The sequence below is a fragment of the Rousettus aegyptiacus genome, unplaced genomic scaffold (genome assembly GCF_014176215.1).
Source record: "Rousettus aegyptiacus isolate mRouAeg1 unplaced genomic scaffold, mRouAeg1.p scaffold_m13_p_1, whole genome shotgun sequence".
In the NCBI taxonomy this organism is placed as follows: Eukaryota; Metazoa; Chordata; class Mammalia; order Chiroptera; family Pteropodidae; genus Rousettus; species Rousettus aegyptiacus.
In genome coordinates this window covers 92,974,560-92,991,437 of record NW_023416284.1, presented here as the reverse complement: position 1 = coordinate 92,991,437, position 16,878 = coordinate 92,974,560, and the positions used below count along the sequence as shown (strand labels likewise).

The following is a 16,878-nucleotide window of genomic DNA, read 5'->3' as shown; positions in this document are numbered from 1 at the left end:
TAACATTGTTTAGTCTAAAGGTAAAAGCATCTTACTGAGGGCCCTTAGGACTCTGTGGAATTATCTAGAATCTGAGTATAAGAACTTCTCCAGAAGTTAGAAATTCGTTTTGTCCAGTTCAGCTCAGGATTGGACATGGTCGAAAGAAGTTAGTTATTAGGAACGTCATTTCTCAGACCAAATTTCCCTGAAAGTTTTAAGTGGTACAAGAGGAGTCAAGAAATAGTAAGAGCTTCAGCTTCCTCTTCTGTTGCAGGGTCTGAAGCATATGCACGCTAGGGCTGGACACAATTGGAGGTTGGCTGCTGCAAGCATACTGCTCAGGGCAGGTTTTAGAGTTCATGGGATTTCTCTCTCAAGTATCTAGAGTTCAGTCTCGGACAGCAAGGTCAGTGACTGACTTAGATCAAGTTTTTCCTTGGTGCTGTTCTCTAGCCAGATGAGTCTCACTTTCCCGACAGAGGTAGAACAGCTTCCATCCTTCTTCCTACTTCCAGTCTGGGACTTTAATTGGCAATTTTGGTCGTGGGCTGTCGTTTGGCATCACAAATGAGAGGTGTTCTGAAAGGACCCGGGCTTGTGTCCTGGGGTGGTAGTGATCCATACCATCCTTCTCAGTGTGACTGCAGCAGACCAGGCCACCGAGGGGCTCAGATGAGGTAATGCTCCATTCAGGTTCAACCCTCTTTTTTGTAATAATGCACAAGAGAAAATGGCAATTCACTTAATGTGCTCTCAAGGTAAGGTAAAGAGAAACAGTGTTCTCCATTTCAGGAGATGTAGGAAGCTGAACATAACACACTTAATCTAGGAAGACCAACTGAAGAGGGATTGAGTTCCATTAGCCCACGGCCGCCTCCTAATTGACTTCCCTTTTTAGACAGTAGAGCCTAGATGGGTGGCACAGCCAGGTCAACAATGTGACATTTACTATGACTGGAAAAACTGGAGAGCCTGGACCATTCAACATTTCTAATCTTGTAGCTAGATGTCCTCAGGATGGAGAAGCCCAGGAAAGGGAGTATGTTTAATAAACAGTTTACCTAGATGTAGTCTCTGATTTGCAACAATTAATTTGAATTTTTTAAAATCAGCATTTTAGAAGCCTCATTATCTCAGAGGCAGAAGTGCTTCGAAGGGATTCCTGTGACGAAGACTGCGTGGCTGGTGGGTGCAGACGCCGGGCTGACAATAGACCCTTGCTCTATACTTCTTAATTAAAATAGGAAACAATCGATTTCTTAGAAATTTTGAGTTCATTTTCTTGTGCTTCCACATGGGGGAGACAGGGATCCTGACCTGAACAAGGAAAGATAGCTCCATTCAATCCTGCACATGGTTTGAGGGATATAAATTTAAAATTGTGATAAAATACACATAAAATTTACCTTTAGTGATAATTAGCACATATACAATGTATAACTGTCACTACTGTCTGATTCCAGAATACTTTCATCACAAGAGAAGGAAATTCCATACCCATTAAGCAGTCACCTCTCATTCTTCCCTCCCCATAGACCCTGGTGATCAATCTGCTTTTTATTTCAATGGATTTTCTGACTCTAGATAAATAGAATCACATAATGAGGTCTGTGACTGGCTTCTTTCACTCAGTATGTTCTAAAGATTTATCATGTTGTAGCATGTATCAATACTTCATTCCTTTTAATGGCTACATAATATTCCATGGATACACCACATTTTATTTATCCATTAAGTAGTTATTGGACATTTGGTTTGTTTTTACTTTTTGCCTGTTGTGAGTGGTGCTGCTATGAATATTTGTATACAAGTTTTTGTTTGAACACTTTTCTGTGCTTTTAAGTAGAATATACCCAGGAGTAGAGCTGGTGGGTCATATAGTAATTCTATGTTTAATTTATTGACAAACCACACTGCAGTTGTTTCCAGAGTGGCTATACCATTTTACATTCCCACCAGCACTGTATGAGGCTTTCAGTTTCTCCACATTTTCACCAATGCTTATTTTCCTTTTTTTTTTTTTTTAATTGTAGGCATCCTAGCGGATGTGTGGAATCTCATTGTGGTTTTGACTTGCATTTTCTTAATAGTTAGTGATATTGAGCATATTTTCAGGTGCTTATTGGGCATTCATATAAATTCTTTGGAGAAATACCTATTTTGGTTCTTTGCCCATTTTTGAATTGGATTATGTCCCCCCCCCCACTTTTTTTTAAGGCAAGGCAACCCTTGGTTGACCTCAGATTGCAAGGAGCTTTTCAGTTTACAATCCCTTATTTTTTTTTATTTGTTTTATTTTTTACACCTACAGCACCTGGTCTTCTTAGGTGGTCTCCCATCCAAGTACTAACCAGGGCGGACCCTGCTTAGCTTCTGAGATCAGACGGGATCGGGCTTATTCAGGGTGGCATGGGTGTAGACTGCACTGGATTGTTTTGTTATTGTTTTAAGAGATCTTTATATATTCTGGATACTAGACCCTTCTAGATATATGGTTTGCAAAAATTTTCTCCTGTTCTATGGATAGTCTGTTCACTTTCTTGATGGTGTCCTTCGATGCACAAAAATTTTAATTTTTATAAAGTCCAGTTTATTAGATTTTATTTTTATGGATCGTGCTTTGGGTGTGAAGTCTAAGAACTCTTCGCCTAGGCTTAGATCTTAAAAGATTTTCTCACATATATTTTGCTAAAAGTTTCACAGTTATATGTTTTATATTTAAGTCTGTGATCAATTTCAAGTTAATTTTTATATAAAGTATGAGTCTTAGGTTGCAGTATTTTTTTCCCCCCAGCCTGTGGACATCTAACTGCTCCAGCATCATTCGTTGAAAAGGCTGTCTTTCCTCCATTGAATTGTTTTTATACCTTTGTTAAAAATCAGTCAGGCATATTTGTATGAGTCTCTTTCTGGCTTGTCTATTCTGTTCCATTGATCTGTCTCTCTGTCTCTCTGCCATACCATGCAGTAATGACTGCTGTAGCTATATAATAAGTCTGAAAATTGGGTAGACTAATTTTCCCACTTTATTCTTTTTCAAAGTTGTTTTAGCTATTTTAGTTTCTTCTATATACTAAGCTTGTCTATAACTACAAAAAATATTGCTGAGATTTTGATTGGTGTTATATTAAACCTGTGTATCAGTATGGGAGAACTGACATCTTTACTATGCTGAGTGTTCTAATCCTTGAACATGGTATGTTTCTTTAGTTCTTTAGATCTTCTTTGAGTTCTCTCATTAGCTTCGTGTAGTTTTCATCACACCAGTCTTATGTTTTGTTAGATTTATACCTAAGGATTTCATTTTTTTGAGTGATTATAAATAGTGTTATATTTTAAATTGTGTCCATGTGTTCATTTCTAATAGAAATACAATTGATTTTCATATGTATTTTTTTTTTTTGTATCCTACTACCTTGCTTAACTCATTTATTCTAATATTTTTTTTGTAGGTTCCTTGGGATTTTCTGTGTAGATAACCATGTACTATAGTCCCCTCTTATCCATGGTTTCTCTTTCTGTGGTTGTAGTTTCCCATGGCCAGCCACAGTCTGAAAATATTAAATGGAAAATTCCAAAAATAAACAATTCATAAATTTTAAATAGCATATATCATTCTAACTGTCCCACTCTGTCTTGCCTGGGATGGAAATCATTCCTTTGTCCAGTGTATCCACACTGTATATTCTATCTGCTGGTTAATCGCTTAGTCTGGGTTATTAGATCGACTGTTTGATATCACAGTGTTTGTGTTTGAGTAAATCTTATTTTACTTAACAATGGCCCCGAAGCGCAATAGTAGTGATGCTGATAATTTGAATATGCCGAAGAGAAGCTGTAAAGTGTGTGTATGTATAGGAAAAAATATAGTATATATAAGGGTTGGTGCTATCCAAAATTTCAGGCATTTATTGGGGGTCCTGGAACATATCCCCAAAGGGAAAAGGGAAGACTACTGTAATCTGTACATAACAGTTTTATTTATTCCTTTCTGCCATGAATGCCTTTTCTTTTCTTGCCTTGTTGCCCTGGCTAGAACTTTGAGCACTTTAAGAATGGTATTGGTGGAATCCTTTCCTTGTTCCCAATCTTAGGGGGAAAAATTGCCTTTCACCATTAAATGTTAGTTGCATATTTTCGTAGATGCTCTTTATCAAGTTGAAGAAGTTCTCTGTATTAGTTTCCTACTGCTACTATAACAGAGTACTACAAAATTAGTGCCTTGAGACCAAGCAGATATATTATCTTATAGTTCTGGATGTGAGAAGTCCACATGGGTCTTATGGGTTAAAATTAAGGCATAGGCAGAGCTGCATGAGGCTCTGGGATAATATAGTTTCTCATGGCTGCTGTAACAAATTATCATAACTAAATGGCTTAACAAAAACAGAAATATACTCTTTCACAGTTCTGGAGGCCAGAAATTAGAAATCAGTTTCATTGGGCTGAAATCAAAGTGTTGGCAGGGCCGTATCCCCACTGGAGCTCCTAAGGGAGAATCTGTTCCTTCTCTCTTCCAGCTTCTAGTGACTGCTGGCATTCCTTTACCTGTGGTTACCCCGATTTCTGATTCCACGGTCACATGGAGGTCACATGGTCCTCTTCTGGGTGTAATCTCTCACTGTCTCTCATAAGGATACTTGTGATAGGATTTAAGGCCCACCTGCACAGTCCAGGATCATCTTCCCATCTCAAGACCCTTAATCACACAGGAAAAGGCCCTTTATCCTTACAATTGCTATAGATTGAATTGTATCCACCCTTAAATTCGTATGTGGAAGTCCTAATCCCCAGTACCTCAGAATGTGACCTCATTAGGAAATAAGGTCATTGCAGATCTAATTAACGTGAGGTTATACTGGAGTGGGATGGGTCCTAATTCAATCTGTCTGGTGTCCTTATGAGAAGACACGTGCCACACGTAGAGGTAGACACACACGGAAGTGCAACAAGGTGAAGACAGGGAGAATGCCATGTGCAGGCCAAGGGATACCTGAGGCTACCAGAAGCTAGAAAAGAGGCATGGACAGATTCTCCCTCACGGCCCCCAGAAGGAACCAAGCCTGCCAGCACCGTCATCTCATAGCTTTCATTTTTTTTCCCCCTCAATTTTTATATGTGTGTTTGAGCCAAACCTGATGGCAGTTGTTGGGAAGCAAGATATCAAATGCTCTTTCATGCAGATAGCTTTCAAATAAAATAATTTATTGTTTGTTTAAGCCACCCAGTTTGTGGTGCTTTGTTATGGCAGCTGTAGGATATGAATACAGTAACATAGGTTACAGGAATTAGGACCTAATATTTTTGGGTGGCCGTTACTCAGCTTACTATAAAGGAAGAGTCTATCTCCTTGACATTTCCAGCTTCTAGAGATTGAGCACATTCCTTGGGTGGTAGCCTCTTCCTTCATCTTCAAAGCATATCACTACGACCTTTGCTCCCATCATATCTCCTTTTTGACTCTCTTCCCTCCCTCTTAATAATCCTTGTGATTACATTAGGCCCTTCTGGATAATACAGGATATCTAAAGACCCTTAATTTAGTCACATTCGTAAAGTCTCTTTTGCCATGTAAGGTAACTTTCACAAGTTTCATTGATTAGAACCCGGATATCTTTAGGGAGCTATTATTCACCCTCTATTTCCAGTTTTCTGAGAGATTTAAAAATCGTGAATGGGTGTTGAATTTAATCAAATTGTTTTCTGCATTAATTGATAAAATAATGTGATTTTTCTTCTTTAGCTTGTTAATATGTTGAATTACATGGATTGATTTTCAAAAATTAACTGACCTTGTATCCCTGGAATGATGTGTAATTCTTTTAATGTAATTCTTAACTCTATTGGCTAATATTTTGTTAAAGATTTTCAGTGCCTTTATTTATGAAGGGTATTGTTATGTGGTTTCTTTTTTTTTGCATTTTCTTTGTTGGTCTTGGCATCAGGGTGATACTAGCTCACAGAATGAATTAGTAAGTGTTCCTCTTGTTTTCTGGGACAGATTGTGTAGAATTGTTGTTAATTTTTCTTTAAACATTCGGTAGAATTCTCCAGTGAAATCATCTGCATTTAGAGATTTTTATTTTTTAAATTGTGGATTTAATTATTCATAGTGCTACTAAAATTATCTCCTTCACACAGGGTAAGTTGTGGTTGTATGTGTGTATGTGTGTGTATATGTGTGTGTGTGTATACTTTTTTTTTTGAGGAATTGGTCTATTTTGTCTAAGTTGTTAAATTTATGTGGATAGAGTTGTACATAGTATTCTCCTACTATCCTTTTGATGTCGAGTCTCTGTGGTGGTAGCCATTTCTTCATTCTTGATATTGGTATCTGTGCCTTCTTTCTCTCTTTCTCTCTCTCTCTTTTTTTTTTTTTTTTTTGTCAGTTTGGCCACAGGGCTGTAAGTTTTATTGATCATTATATATAACAAGTTCTTAGTTTCATTGTTATTTTTTATTTTCATTGACTTCTCCTTTTATCTTTATTATTGCCTTCTTTCTCCTTGCTTTGGCTTTATTTTGCTCTTCTATTCTGAGGTTCTTGAGGGTAGAAGCCTAGATTATTTATTTAGGATTTTTCTCTTTTCCAGTGAATGCATCTTAGTACTATGATTTTCCCTCTCAGCACTACTTTACCTTGTCCCACAAAATTTTATATATTCTATTTTCATTTTCATTCAGTTTAATGTATATTTTGATTTCCCGCAAGACATTCTCTTTTGACTCACAGATTGTTTTGAAGCGAGTCAGAAGGATGGAAAAAGGTAAGGGGTGGAGATGAGGGGGACGGATGCAGCCACCTAGTCCGCTTTTGAGGCTGCCCCACCCCTCCCCTCCTCTCCATCCTTCCAGTCTTTCTGTTCGGTTCTCCGCTGGCCTGTGTCCCCACTCATCAGGCCCCTAAGGCACAATCAGCACTGCAGTCCCAGGGTTGGGCAGAGTAAACCCTATATAAGGCTTCTGAGTGGCACCAAAAGGGACTATGATAGGCAATGTGTCCTTGGTACCCTGTCTAAAGGAACAGTGACACTAATGATGACCAGACCTTTTTCCTCTGGGGGTGAGGTGCTGTCTGCCAAAGCCAGAGAGCAAAGGAGTGGGAGGCCCTGCAATGGGCCTCAGTCTACTTTCCCAACTTCAATACAATTTGACCTAAGAAGCCCTACTTGGCAGTTGGAACCTGGATGTTGGTCCTCTCTCTGCCATCAGCCAGCTGGCTGACTAAGAACCATTTCCCTGCTCCGGGTCTTGTTTTCTTCATAAATGTAACTGGGTATTGGATTAGATCAGTGATCTTCTCTTTTAAAGCTCTTTGCAAGTGGAATATGTCACAGAAATTGATGTGTTCAGTGCTAGGCAGCTCGGGGTGAAGCAGGCATGGGATCGGGGCTCTGAAAACAGGTTGAAACCACTGGACTAGATGGTTTCTGAGGTCTTCTCCAGCTGGCGCCAGGCAGGTCTTTGAAACGTACTTTCTGAGCCTCGGTTTCCTATTTCTATAAATAGTGATAACATTTACCCAGAAAAGTGTGAGGGTTGATGAGATGGTTACCTGTAAAGCTGCTGGCAAGGCTTGGAGCACAAGTGCTTGATGAAGGAAGGGGTCATTATTGTCATTTGTGCCTTTTCAAACCCTCCCCTTTAAGTACAGGCACCACCTCTTCCTTTCCTGCCACCAGGTTCTGGGGGCACTCCATGCCTCTGAATCCCCACAGCCCTGGGACTGTCTTGTGGGCCTTGCAGCATGGCTCTGGGCCAGTAGCTAATTGGCTACGTCTAAAATTTAACCTCCACAATCAAACCGAGTTCCTTAAAGGAGACACTCTTCTACAGCTCTCTGTTCCCCATGCTGCCTTGTACACGGATGGTCAATAAATGTCTGTGGGTTGACCAACCCAGACCAAGATGCAGAGGAGCTACAGCTATTGCCAGAATGTGGGCCCTGGTTGGTATTCAGACTAGATGTTCCTGAGCAGAAGGTGAACTGCAGGGCCCTTGCACTTAACCAGGAGTAATGACAACGAATAATCCTTCCTGCTGAAGAACGCTGCACAGAGCAGGATTCCCAAACTCACCCTGGCCAAACAGAGCAGGATACTCACTACCGACCCAGAGCCAGCGTCTAGCCGCGCCGCACCGCACTGCACTGCACCACAAAACGATTAAGAAACAATCAGATTCAAAGACTCCAAAAAGTCTGGTTTCATTTCGCTTCTCATTTATTAATTCAGTCTGTTCTAAGTTGTACAGTTATGAAAATAACAAAACCAAAGCTGGAAGCCCAGAAATATTTACACACACTCGTGTAGTGAGGTCAGTCTATGTTGTCACACAGATTGGTTATGTTTGGTACCACAAGATGTTTGTAATTCGGACAAAATTGGACAGATTAACAATTTTATGTACAGTAAAATAAAAGGGGAAGTCATTCAAGTATCAAAATACAGAGACAAAGATTAAATAACATTTTTATTACAATTCAGTCCCATTGCCACACCATTAGCAACAATACTTTTGTGACAGTCATTCTGCAGGCCTGGGCATCTCAAAAACAGACCTAGGTCAGACTACTTTCTAACCTCTGGATGACTGCAACCCATGCCTGCTGCCTGCTCAATCCAAGGCTTCTCAAGGAACTCCCCCCACCATTCGATGCTTAGAAGCCCAAGAGGGATGCAGAGCGTTGCAGATGTGGAGCCTGTCAGGAGCGAAGTCTTGCTCAGTAGCTGGCAAGCAGGAAAGAGGTGATCGGAGAGCCTGTGGCCGGTGACAGGTACTGACCCCGTTTCAAGTCTCAGCTAAACAGGCTCCCGCAGATCAGAGACGCAGCGATGGGGTTTGTCACACTGCGTGACCTGCACTCAGAGGTGTGCAGAAGCAAGGGCTTTTCCACTTGAAGCCTGTCCTTAAAATTATAATATTCTTTTTTAGGGAAGGGAGAGTACCTGCCCCAGAGAGTAAAAAAAGAAAAAAAGATCCAGTCCTTTCCTTTCTTGAATATTCAGAAATAAACCGATCTCAAAACAAAACCCGGAGAGCCAGAGCAGATAAGCCAAGGCTTTCCAGTATGAAAATACCCTGAATAAATAAAGATATAGCAGCTTCAAGGGGAAGAAACACCTACGTATGACTTAAAAACAAACAGCGTGAGGAACTCATCGTAGTGTCTACAAAGTTTTCTTTTTGGACCGGCCACCTACATCAGAGAGGCTTACTTAGGAGAGACCTGGCTTTCCTCGGCACCAGCAGAGTGCTGTGGCGGCACAGCTCGCCCAACCACCTCAGATGTCCTTGTCAATTCCTGGAAGAAAGGAGGGGCTGAACACTGCACAGTGTGAGCGGATGGGAATCCTCACAGGCCCTGGAAGAAGAGCAAGTCAGACTTCCAGGTGTCGAGGTTCCTGTTTAGTACCGAAAAGTGGAGGATGACCTGCCTCTACTCCACAGAGGTGGGGCGGCTGGCTCAGCAGAGAGGAGCCCACGGGGCCCAGACTCGAGTCAGCAGGAAGACATGGCCCTCCTTTCAATTTCTGGCCAACCACAGAGGCTGGGAATGCGCCCAAGAGCACTCCCCCTGCGCATGCACGGAGCAGAAGATTTTAATTCACAACCTTCACTGGGAAAGTGCTGCTGAATCCTGGAATACTGACCCTGGGACCAGACTGAAGACCTGGCGCGCATTCTCTGCACCTCACAGGAATCAGCCCCTTTGTTTCTACTATACCCCGGGAGGAGGAATACGACCAAGTTACAAAGCAAAGCGAGCCAGCAGGAGGGCTGAAGTGGCAGCAGTGCACCAGGATGCCAGCCTGCCCCGAGGGCCACGTTGGGGGAGAATCAAATCGACTGTCGCCTGAGTTAGCCTTTTCTACATTTGGAGCCAGGGATGAGCCCAACAGCTGAAAATACAACAGTCAAAGCAATAATTCAGAGAATCAAAGTGAGTCCTAGTCACAGAGACCTGATTAGACAGATCACAAATTGGCAGGCAGCAATCTTAGCTGACCTACTCATTAATGCCCAAAACAAAGTTTCTCTTTTCCCTCTGACTCAACTCAGGCAGCTGGAGGTCACCAGACAGCTCAAGGGCCAGGTGGCCCCGAGCAGTGCTCCGGCCACCAGCAGGTCAGAGCCGGAGGAGTGGCCCAGAGCTCCAGGCGCTGGCTCGGACTTCATGGCACCAGGGACTGCTCACTCATCTCCATTTGGCCCCTGGACCTTCACATCTGGAACCCCAGAAATGAACAGGAACGCTCTGATTTTGTCAGGTGCCTCTAAGGCTGTGTTCTTACTGCAGAGGCTGTGTCCAGGTTTAGACGGGAACGAGAGGCTATGCGGCTCCCTAAGGAACAGCAATCAACTTGGATGGGTTTGAAAAGCAGAGCCTAACAAAACCTAGTCAGTGCTGCCCCCCACGCCTGCTCTTTTCAACTACCCGCAGGCCACTGCCTTCTCTTCAGACCTCCTGGATGGACCATGCCAAAATCCCATCCTAAGGACAAAGGGCTGGACAGACTGGCTTTTTCCCCGTCTCAGTTCCTCTGTCTTCTGACCCTGCGGCCACCTGTCTACAGGTTGGCAGTTTAACCTAGAGGTTTGAGCCGTGTTAAAAGTTCATTTGATAAAAAAGAAATTTTTTTCTATTAAAAAATGTGTTCTGGACAGTCACTTCTCGACCCTCTGGAGTTCCAGTCTCGTCTCCGCAGCCAGGGCAGGGCTCACGCTGCTAGGCCTGGTGGTGGCGGGCCCAGGCCAAGCAGCCGAGAGGAGTCCTACAGGCAGAGGCTGGGCCTGGGTCTTCAAAGCTGCAGGTGAGACGGTGGTGGTGGTGGAAGCCTGCGCCCCCCACTTCTGTGTTTCCGCAGCACAGCTGGTTCCTCAGTGGCTCAGCTTGGCAGAAGCAAACACAACGGGGGGAGGAAAGGGTTAACCAAGGGGGCCTGCGCGAGGTGGAGGAAACGGAAAGGAAACACGGAAGCAGAAAGGAAGGTCCCTCACAGCCTCTCCTGAGCACCCTCCGCGGCCTGCTCCTCTGAGCGCCCGTGGCCCGCTGCCCATTGTCACCTCTGGCTCAGCACATCTGCTAGGAAGGCACAAGGACTGGCAGGCAGAAGGACCCACCCTGGTTGATCAACTTGGGTTTCAGTTCTAAAGCAATTGCTGTAACTTAGTGGCTGTTCTACTGGACTGTGCTATGCTTGCACTACTTTCTCCGGGAACTGCTTCTTCCCTGTCTCCTGCCATCTAAGCTGATGTGTCTGCCCGAGAGAACGTGAGGCTTCTTCAAAGCCTCAACTCCACGATCCCAGCTGCTGCACTGCTTTGAGGTGACAGACTGCACAGCCTTCTTTCTCAGAAGAGTCAAGAGGCTCGGGGCGGTTGATCAGGGGAGGGACCAAGTGGTGGCTGATTATCTCGGATCCCCACACTCTGGAGAAGAGTCAGAAAGCTCCTGGAGACAAGGGAGTTGCTCGGTCCAGGTCCCTGTCCTCGAGCGGCTCCATCCCGTGAGGGAGGAAGGCGCACCGCGTGTGTAGGGCGCAGGCCTCCCTCTTGCTGGGCGCTACGGGAAGGCCTTCCTCCTCGGTGAGCTAGACTCTGCAGCCAGCCTGTGACTCACTGGTGAAGACAGGAGGGGCTCACCACATACATGCCATCCCATTCCTCAGAGTGGAAGACCCATTGGGACCTAGAGGCCTGCTGAGTGAAGCCAGCCTGTGGGTGTTCAGATGCGTAGTGCCCAAGCTTTGGAATCAGGCATGTGCCCAAGGGCCTGGCACAGACTCTGGGCCTTCACAGAAAGCAGTCTGACCCTGGTCCAGCTACATCGTTGAGCTCAGGGTCTCACAGAGGGGAGGCCGGCACCTCACAGGGGAGACAGGGCCGCAGGCCGGCTGTGAGCAGAGTGCAAGGGGATTCTGGCACCAGGTGGTCACAGTGGTTGGTTGTGTCAAGAAAGGTGCAAACAGACAGTCAGCTCATAGCAGCAGCACCCAGCTGTGGCTCAGCATAGAAGACAGGAGAGGAGGGCGGACGGGGAGCCCCGCCCAGTCAGTGCTGTGGACTCTGCTCGAAGACTGCCCCCAGCCCTCAGGATCCGCAGTGCCTGCCGCTGAGGCTTCTGGGGCCCTACAGGGTCCCCCTGAGCCCTCTTAGCGCCCACCTCGAAGGCAACTCGGCCCCCCCCCACGCTGTCCTTGCCCAAGAGGGGAATTCACAGTGTCCGGTGGTGTTAGGTACAGGCTGTGAGTGTGCAGTGTCTACAGCTGCTGCCCAGGAGGAGAGCAGGACCCAGTGGGGGTGGGGCCTTGGCGTCAGCAGCTGGAAGGAGAGTGGAGAACAGCAGAAAGATCGGATGGCAAGGCACAGTGAGACTAGTGGAGACAGGGAGTGGGTGGTTAGAAGATAGTGGTCTCATACTTGGTGCTGAGGCTCCGCTTAGAGTCTGGTTTGGGGTCCACGACCCAGGAGACACTGGCGTGGGACTGCGCGTCTGGGTCCATATCGGGTGGTTCCAGCTGCCGAGGAAGAGGGGTGAAGAGTCAGTGCTGCGCCTGGGCCAGGGGACAGCAGGGCGCAGCTGTCCCTTCCACCCGCCCAGGCCACGCCGGTGGCGGTATCCCATGAGGGGAAGTCCCATTCTTAGCCAAAGAGCAAGCTCCCTGGGGTGAGAGGACAGAGTGACACCCTCCCTGCAGCACTGTGGGAGGGCCACCTCTGGGCTAAGCAGAGGCAACCTGTCCCACAGATTTCGGATTTCTCGAAGCTGCTCAGGTAAAGGAGCCTCGCCCTACCTGAGCAACGTGCTCTAAGCCTCAAGCCTGTTAGTGGGAGGAGGAGGGATAGAGGTTTGGAAACTCCAAGCCTTAGGTCCCCTCTGGTGGGGCCAGAGAGCTCGCCCCAGGCAAGATCACGGCAGGTACCCCAGGCCTCTGGAGAGGGGAGGACACACAGGACAACGACCAGGGCTAAAGCGCAGACAGGGGTGGCAGGAGGGCAGCTCGGGAAGGAAGAATGCCACGCGGGCAGAGAGGGAGAGGCCGCCAGAGCCTCGGAAAGCTCACAGTCGCTTTGGGAAGACTGACACACAGACAGCGGGAGGTGTAAAGACCTTGACTCCAGGACTAACAGACGGCAGCGGTAGGTAAGAAGGACGATGGGTGGTGCAGGTGTGACAGTAACAACAGCGACTATCGGGGGGCAGCGGCACCTGGGGTGCGAAGCAAAGCAGACACAGACAGGGGGTGCCGTTACAAGGGCTCGCCTACTGGCTGTGCTCTCTGCAGCCCCGGGATGGCCGGGCCCTGCTGGACCCTGGCAAGGGACTGAGCAGGACGCCCAGGTGGACAGCTGTCCACCTCTCATGAGACATGAGAGAGGCCACTGCCCTCCAGGTGAGGACCTTGTGACAGGAGCCTAATGAACAGGGCTGCTTCCTGAAGGGCCAGCTGTCTGAAGTGTGAGGGGCCCTCCCTCGAGCCCCGATCCACCCCAAGCCCTTGCATCCATCCCGGGGCCGGGGCATGGGGAGTCTTGGTGACAGGGGCCACGTACTGCTGACTTCCTCATGCCGACGCGAGGCTTAGGCACTGGTTTGGAGGATTTCGTTTCAATCGTCTCAGCTGCAGAAGCCCCCATCGGCCTGGACTTCTGCGCCTGCAGGGCCAGCTGATAGGCCACCTCAAACGCCTGGCCCAGCGTCAGGATAATCTCGTAGGTCAGATTCTGGGAGGGAACAGAGCACAACTTAAGCAGACGGATGGAGGAGCCACCTCGACCCTCTTCTCTAACACTCGCCCTGGCCTTATACCCCTGAGCGCGGGCACAGGAGGCACCTGGCCAGGTAACGAGTAGTCATGTTTGTTTTTTGATTGTAAAGCAACTGACATGTTAGGGAACAATCTGAGCACCACACACGTTTTGTGTTTCCTCACACATGATTTCCCTGGAGAGAAACACTAGGTGAATGCAAACACTGCGCCCAGGTGACTTGGGTCAGGTGACTTGGGAATACACAAAAACGTGCACCCATCAGGATGACAGGGAGCCGCAGCATCCACACCTGCTCTTGGCTTCCCACCGGATGCACCACCTCATCCCTGGCTGTGTGGCCCATGCCTCCCTTCTCCGGGTGTCTGTCCCATACTGCCTCCCCCTGTCCTCTGTTTGGCTTCTCTTTCTAGCTCTTTTGTTCTCTTCCTCTCCCACACGGGCTGGCAAGAGTGCAGGCACACACTCCCACAAGCCAACGTCAGGTTTCTCAAAGTCGAGTGCCAGTTTGTTGTAGTGTTTATGTACTGCTTAGCCATTTGATGCGAATAAAATGGTGCTAGGGTTTTTATTTGGTTCCTATCTCTTTAAAAAAATCACTGATAAAGTCTTAAGTGTTATATGCCAGTCCCATCTCCCCATGAGCCCTGGTTTTTACTGTGACTTTTCAGAGCATGGTGACCTTTACGAGCACACCGGTTGTTACAGAACTGACTGATGTGGGAAATGGGAGTGACAGGTAAGTGCCAGGAACGACTAGGAGTGGGCGGATTACCTCACCTAACCTTCAGAACCACCCCACGAGGCTGGTCACAGTATGTCCCCTTTTTGGTTAAGGAGCCAGGGAGGGGTGAAGTGTCTAAGCTCACACAGCTAGCGAGTGGCAGAGCCAGGAGGCTGATGCCAGGCCCAGAGAAAGCGCCGAGGCCCTGGGGCTGGGGGTGCCTGGGCCACAGAGATGTAGGAACTAGCTGCTCTTCCTGAGGGACCTGGACAAAAGTCTGGGGGTGAAGGGACGGGCTGGGGCCCTGTCTCAGGGCAGAGGGAGTCCCCGCTGCACTGGCCAGCCTCTCGCGCCTCCCCTCCAGGGGCAGCTCCCCTCGGCCCAGCCCAAGTAGGAATCTGGGGGAAGAAAACCTACTGCTGGGAAGACTCCACTGCCCCCAGGAGGGAAGCGGAGGGCATTTCGGGGAGACTGGGCAGCTGGACGGCTGGGGAACTAACAAAGAGCCCAGGGGAAACGAAGACGGTCACTGACTGACATACACTCGCTAGAAGCAGGAAAACCTGTCACTAAAACCCTGGACAAGTCCCTTGTTCTCTGTGCTTCGGTCTCACTGCACGTGCATGCGCTGGACCGGGTGGCTACTGGGGGGGGGGGAGCTGCGTTCATGAAGCAAACACGTGCCGGTGCCAGTCAGGTGTCAGCACAGCACTGCACTGAGGCCACCTCGATCCAGGCCCCTTCCAGCTGGGCCCCGCGGCAGGACTCCACTCACCACATCCACCGTGCTGAAAACATGGCAATAGTGGTGGCTGGTCTGCAGGTCCTTGGTGATGTAGGCAAAGGTACAGAGGTCCTCGGGGTCCTGGGCTGCGCAGGAAATGTTCCGGATCTCATGCTCCGCGATGACGTTCTGCCGGGGAAAGCAGGGCCTGCTTTAGCCCTCTGACCATCGCCACCTCTCTGTCCCCGCCCAGGGTGTTAGGCAAACGCCACTTCCTCTTATTTTCTTTGGTGAGTGCGGGGGGCAGTGTCTATTCTTGTTCTATTTAGGTTTGGAGTCTCTATCCTCACGGCAACTGGGGAGCGAAACGTTGACATCCAACCACCAGCTCTCCAGCCCCTTCTGCCTTCCAGGCTGGAGGCGAGGAAGGAGGGGTAGCAGGAGGGTGGGGTGCCAAGCATGGGGCCTGGGGGAGTCCTTCGCTCACTAAGGGACTCACACAACTGAAGGCTGATGAGGAGGTTCATGGGGCAGTGGAGCTCATGCTGAGGAAAAGCAGCAGTGCGGGTCACTAGGGTGCAGCCCCAGGGTCAGGATATGTGGTTACGTGAGAACCAAGTGCCTGGACTAGGGTGGGAATGGACAGGAATAAAAGGGGCTGGGGACAGTCCAGGGAAGACGCCCAGCTGGTGGGGGATGAGGACTGGGAAGAAGGGTGGGTCATTTCCTGCCAGCAGTGCCTGTGAGAAGCCTACCTTGTTGGAGGCATCGATGAACTTGACACCTTTGTACGTGATAGACAGGATGATGGTAGGGATCTTCTTCATGTGCTCAGTGGACTTCTATAGGGGATAATGGGTAGTGCTGTGAATGCCCCTTCTCTGGGTTAAGCCCCTTGGATAACCCAGCCTCCTCCACTCCCAGTTTTACATAGGGCCCAGGTAGCTGCAGCTGGTACCCCCACTTGCTTGCTACCTCCCATTATAGCCAGCCGCCCCCCTCCCCCAGCCAATGCTTCACCCCACGAAGATAACCCACCCGCATCTTGGCACAGGCGTCTTGTGTGGATTCTGTCCCTCGAAGATCTTTGATCAACATGGAGCCCAGATACTGTGGGAGTGAGCAGTGGCTGGGCTTAGGAAGTCCTACATTATCATGCAGGGGTGACCCAACCAGTTTGGGACCGGTCAGATGATTCCCTCTCCCCAGATTCCCTTTTCCCATGCCGGCTGGGGAGGCCACGCTTCCCCCTAGGTGCTGGGAACATCTGGGGAGCAATGAACAGCACTGGAGCCCCGAGCCCGGTTAGCGGGGAGGGGGCAGGAAGTAGGGAGTCTGGCTGGTCTGGGCAGACGGGAGCAACTCACGTTGGCTTCGTAACCACAGGACTCGAAGATGAGTTTCTCTGGCTGGTGCTGCCAGCTCTGCACAGGGGCGTAGGGGGCAGCAAGGCTGGGGGGCCGGAGGGTGAGCCTGGCCTCACGGTGTTCTTCCTGCATAACACGTGGGTCACAGGTCTGCTTGCTGCTCCAGAGGAGCTTGTGTGCTCCCTGCCCGGCCCCAGCACACCCGAGAGGAAAGAAAAGCAGGCCGCCTCAAGGTCAAAGGCTGGGCGGCAATGGCAGGGGGCAGACAAGCCTTTTGAAGGCACTGTGGCGGAGTTGAGGCCTATCTA

The 16,878-nt window shown here is 48.3% G+C and overlaps 1 protein-coding gene and 1 pseudogene across 10 annotated transcripts in view; both read right to left on the bottom strand.

Annotated features, from left to right (window-relative positions):
- Positions 1–2,284: 2,284 nt before the first annotated feature.
- LOC118607336 lies at positions 2,285–2,403 on the bottom strand (annotated as a pseudogene).
- A 5,778-nt stretch (positions 2,404–8,181) lies between these two features.
- The window catches only part of ANKS1A (ankyrin repeat and sterile alpha motif domain containing 1A), a 175,582-nt gene continuing 166,885 nt past the window's right edge, over positions 8,182–16,878 (bottom strand). For 4 of the 10 annotated variants that reach the window (XM_036239054.1, XM_036239064.1, XM_036239080.1 and 1 more), the window contains 8 exons: positions 16,571–16,696; positions 16,242–16,313; positions 15,959–16,045; positions 15,255–15,392; positions 13,540–13,710; positions 13,097–13,195; positions 12,406–12,503; positions 8,182–10,875 (listed from right to left, as the gene is read on the bottom strand). In XM_036239054.1, coding sequence (XP_036094947.1) covers positions 10,872–10,875; positions 12,406–12,503; positions 13,097–13,195; positions 13,540–13,710; positions 15,255–15,392; positions 15,959–16,045; positions 16,242–16,313; positions 16,571–16,696 — 795 coding nt within the window. In that variant the 3' untranslated portion in view covers positions 8,182–10,871. The other 6 variants (XM_016146929.2, XM_036239067.1, XM_016146927.2 and 3 more) reach the window with 3 other exon arrangements.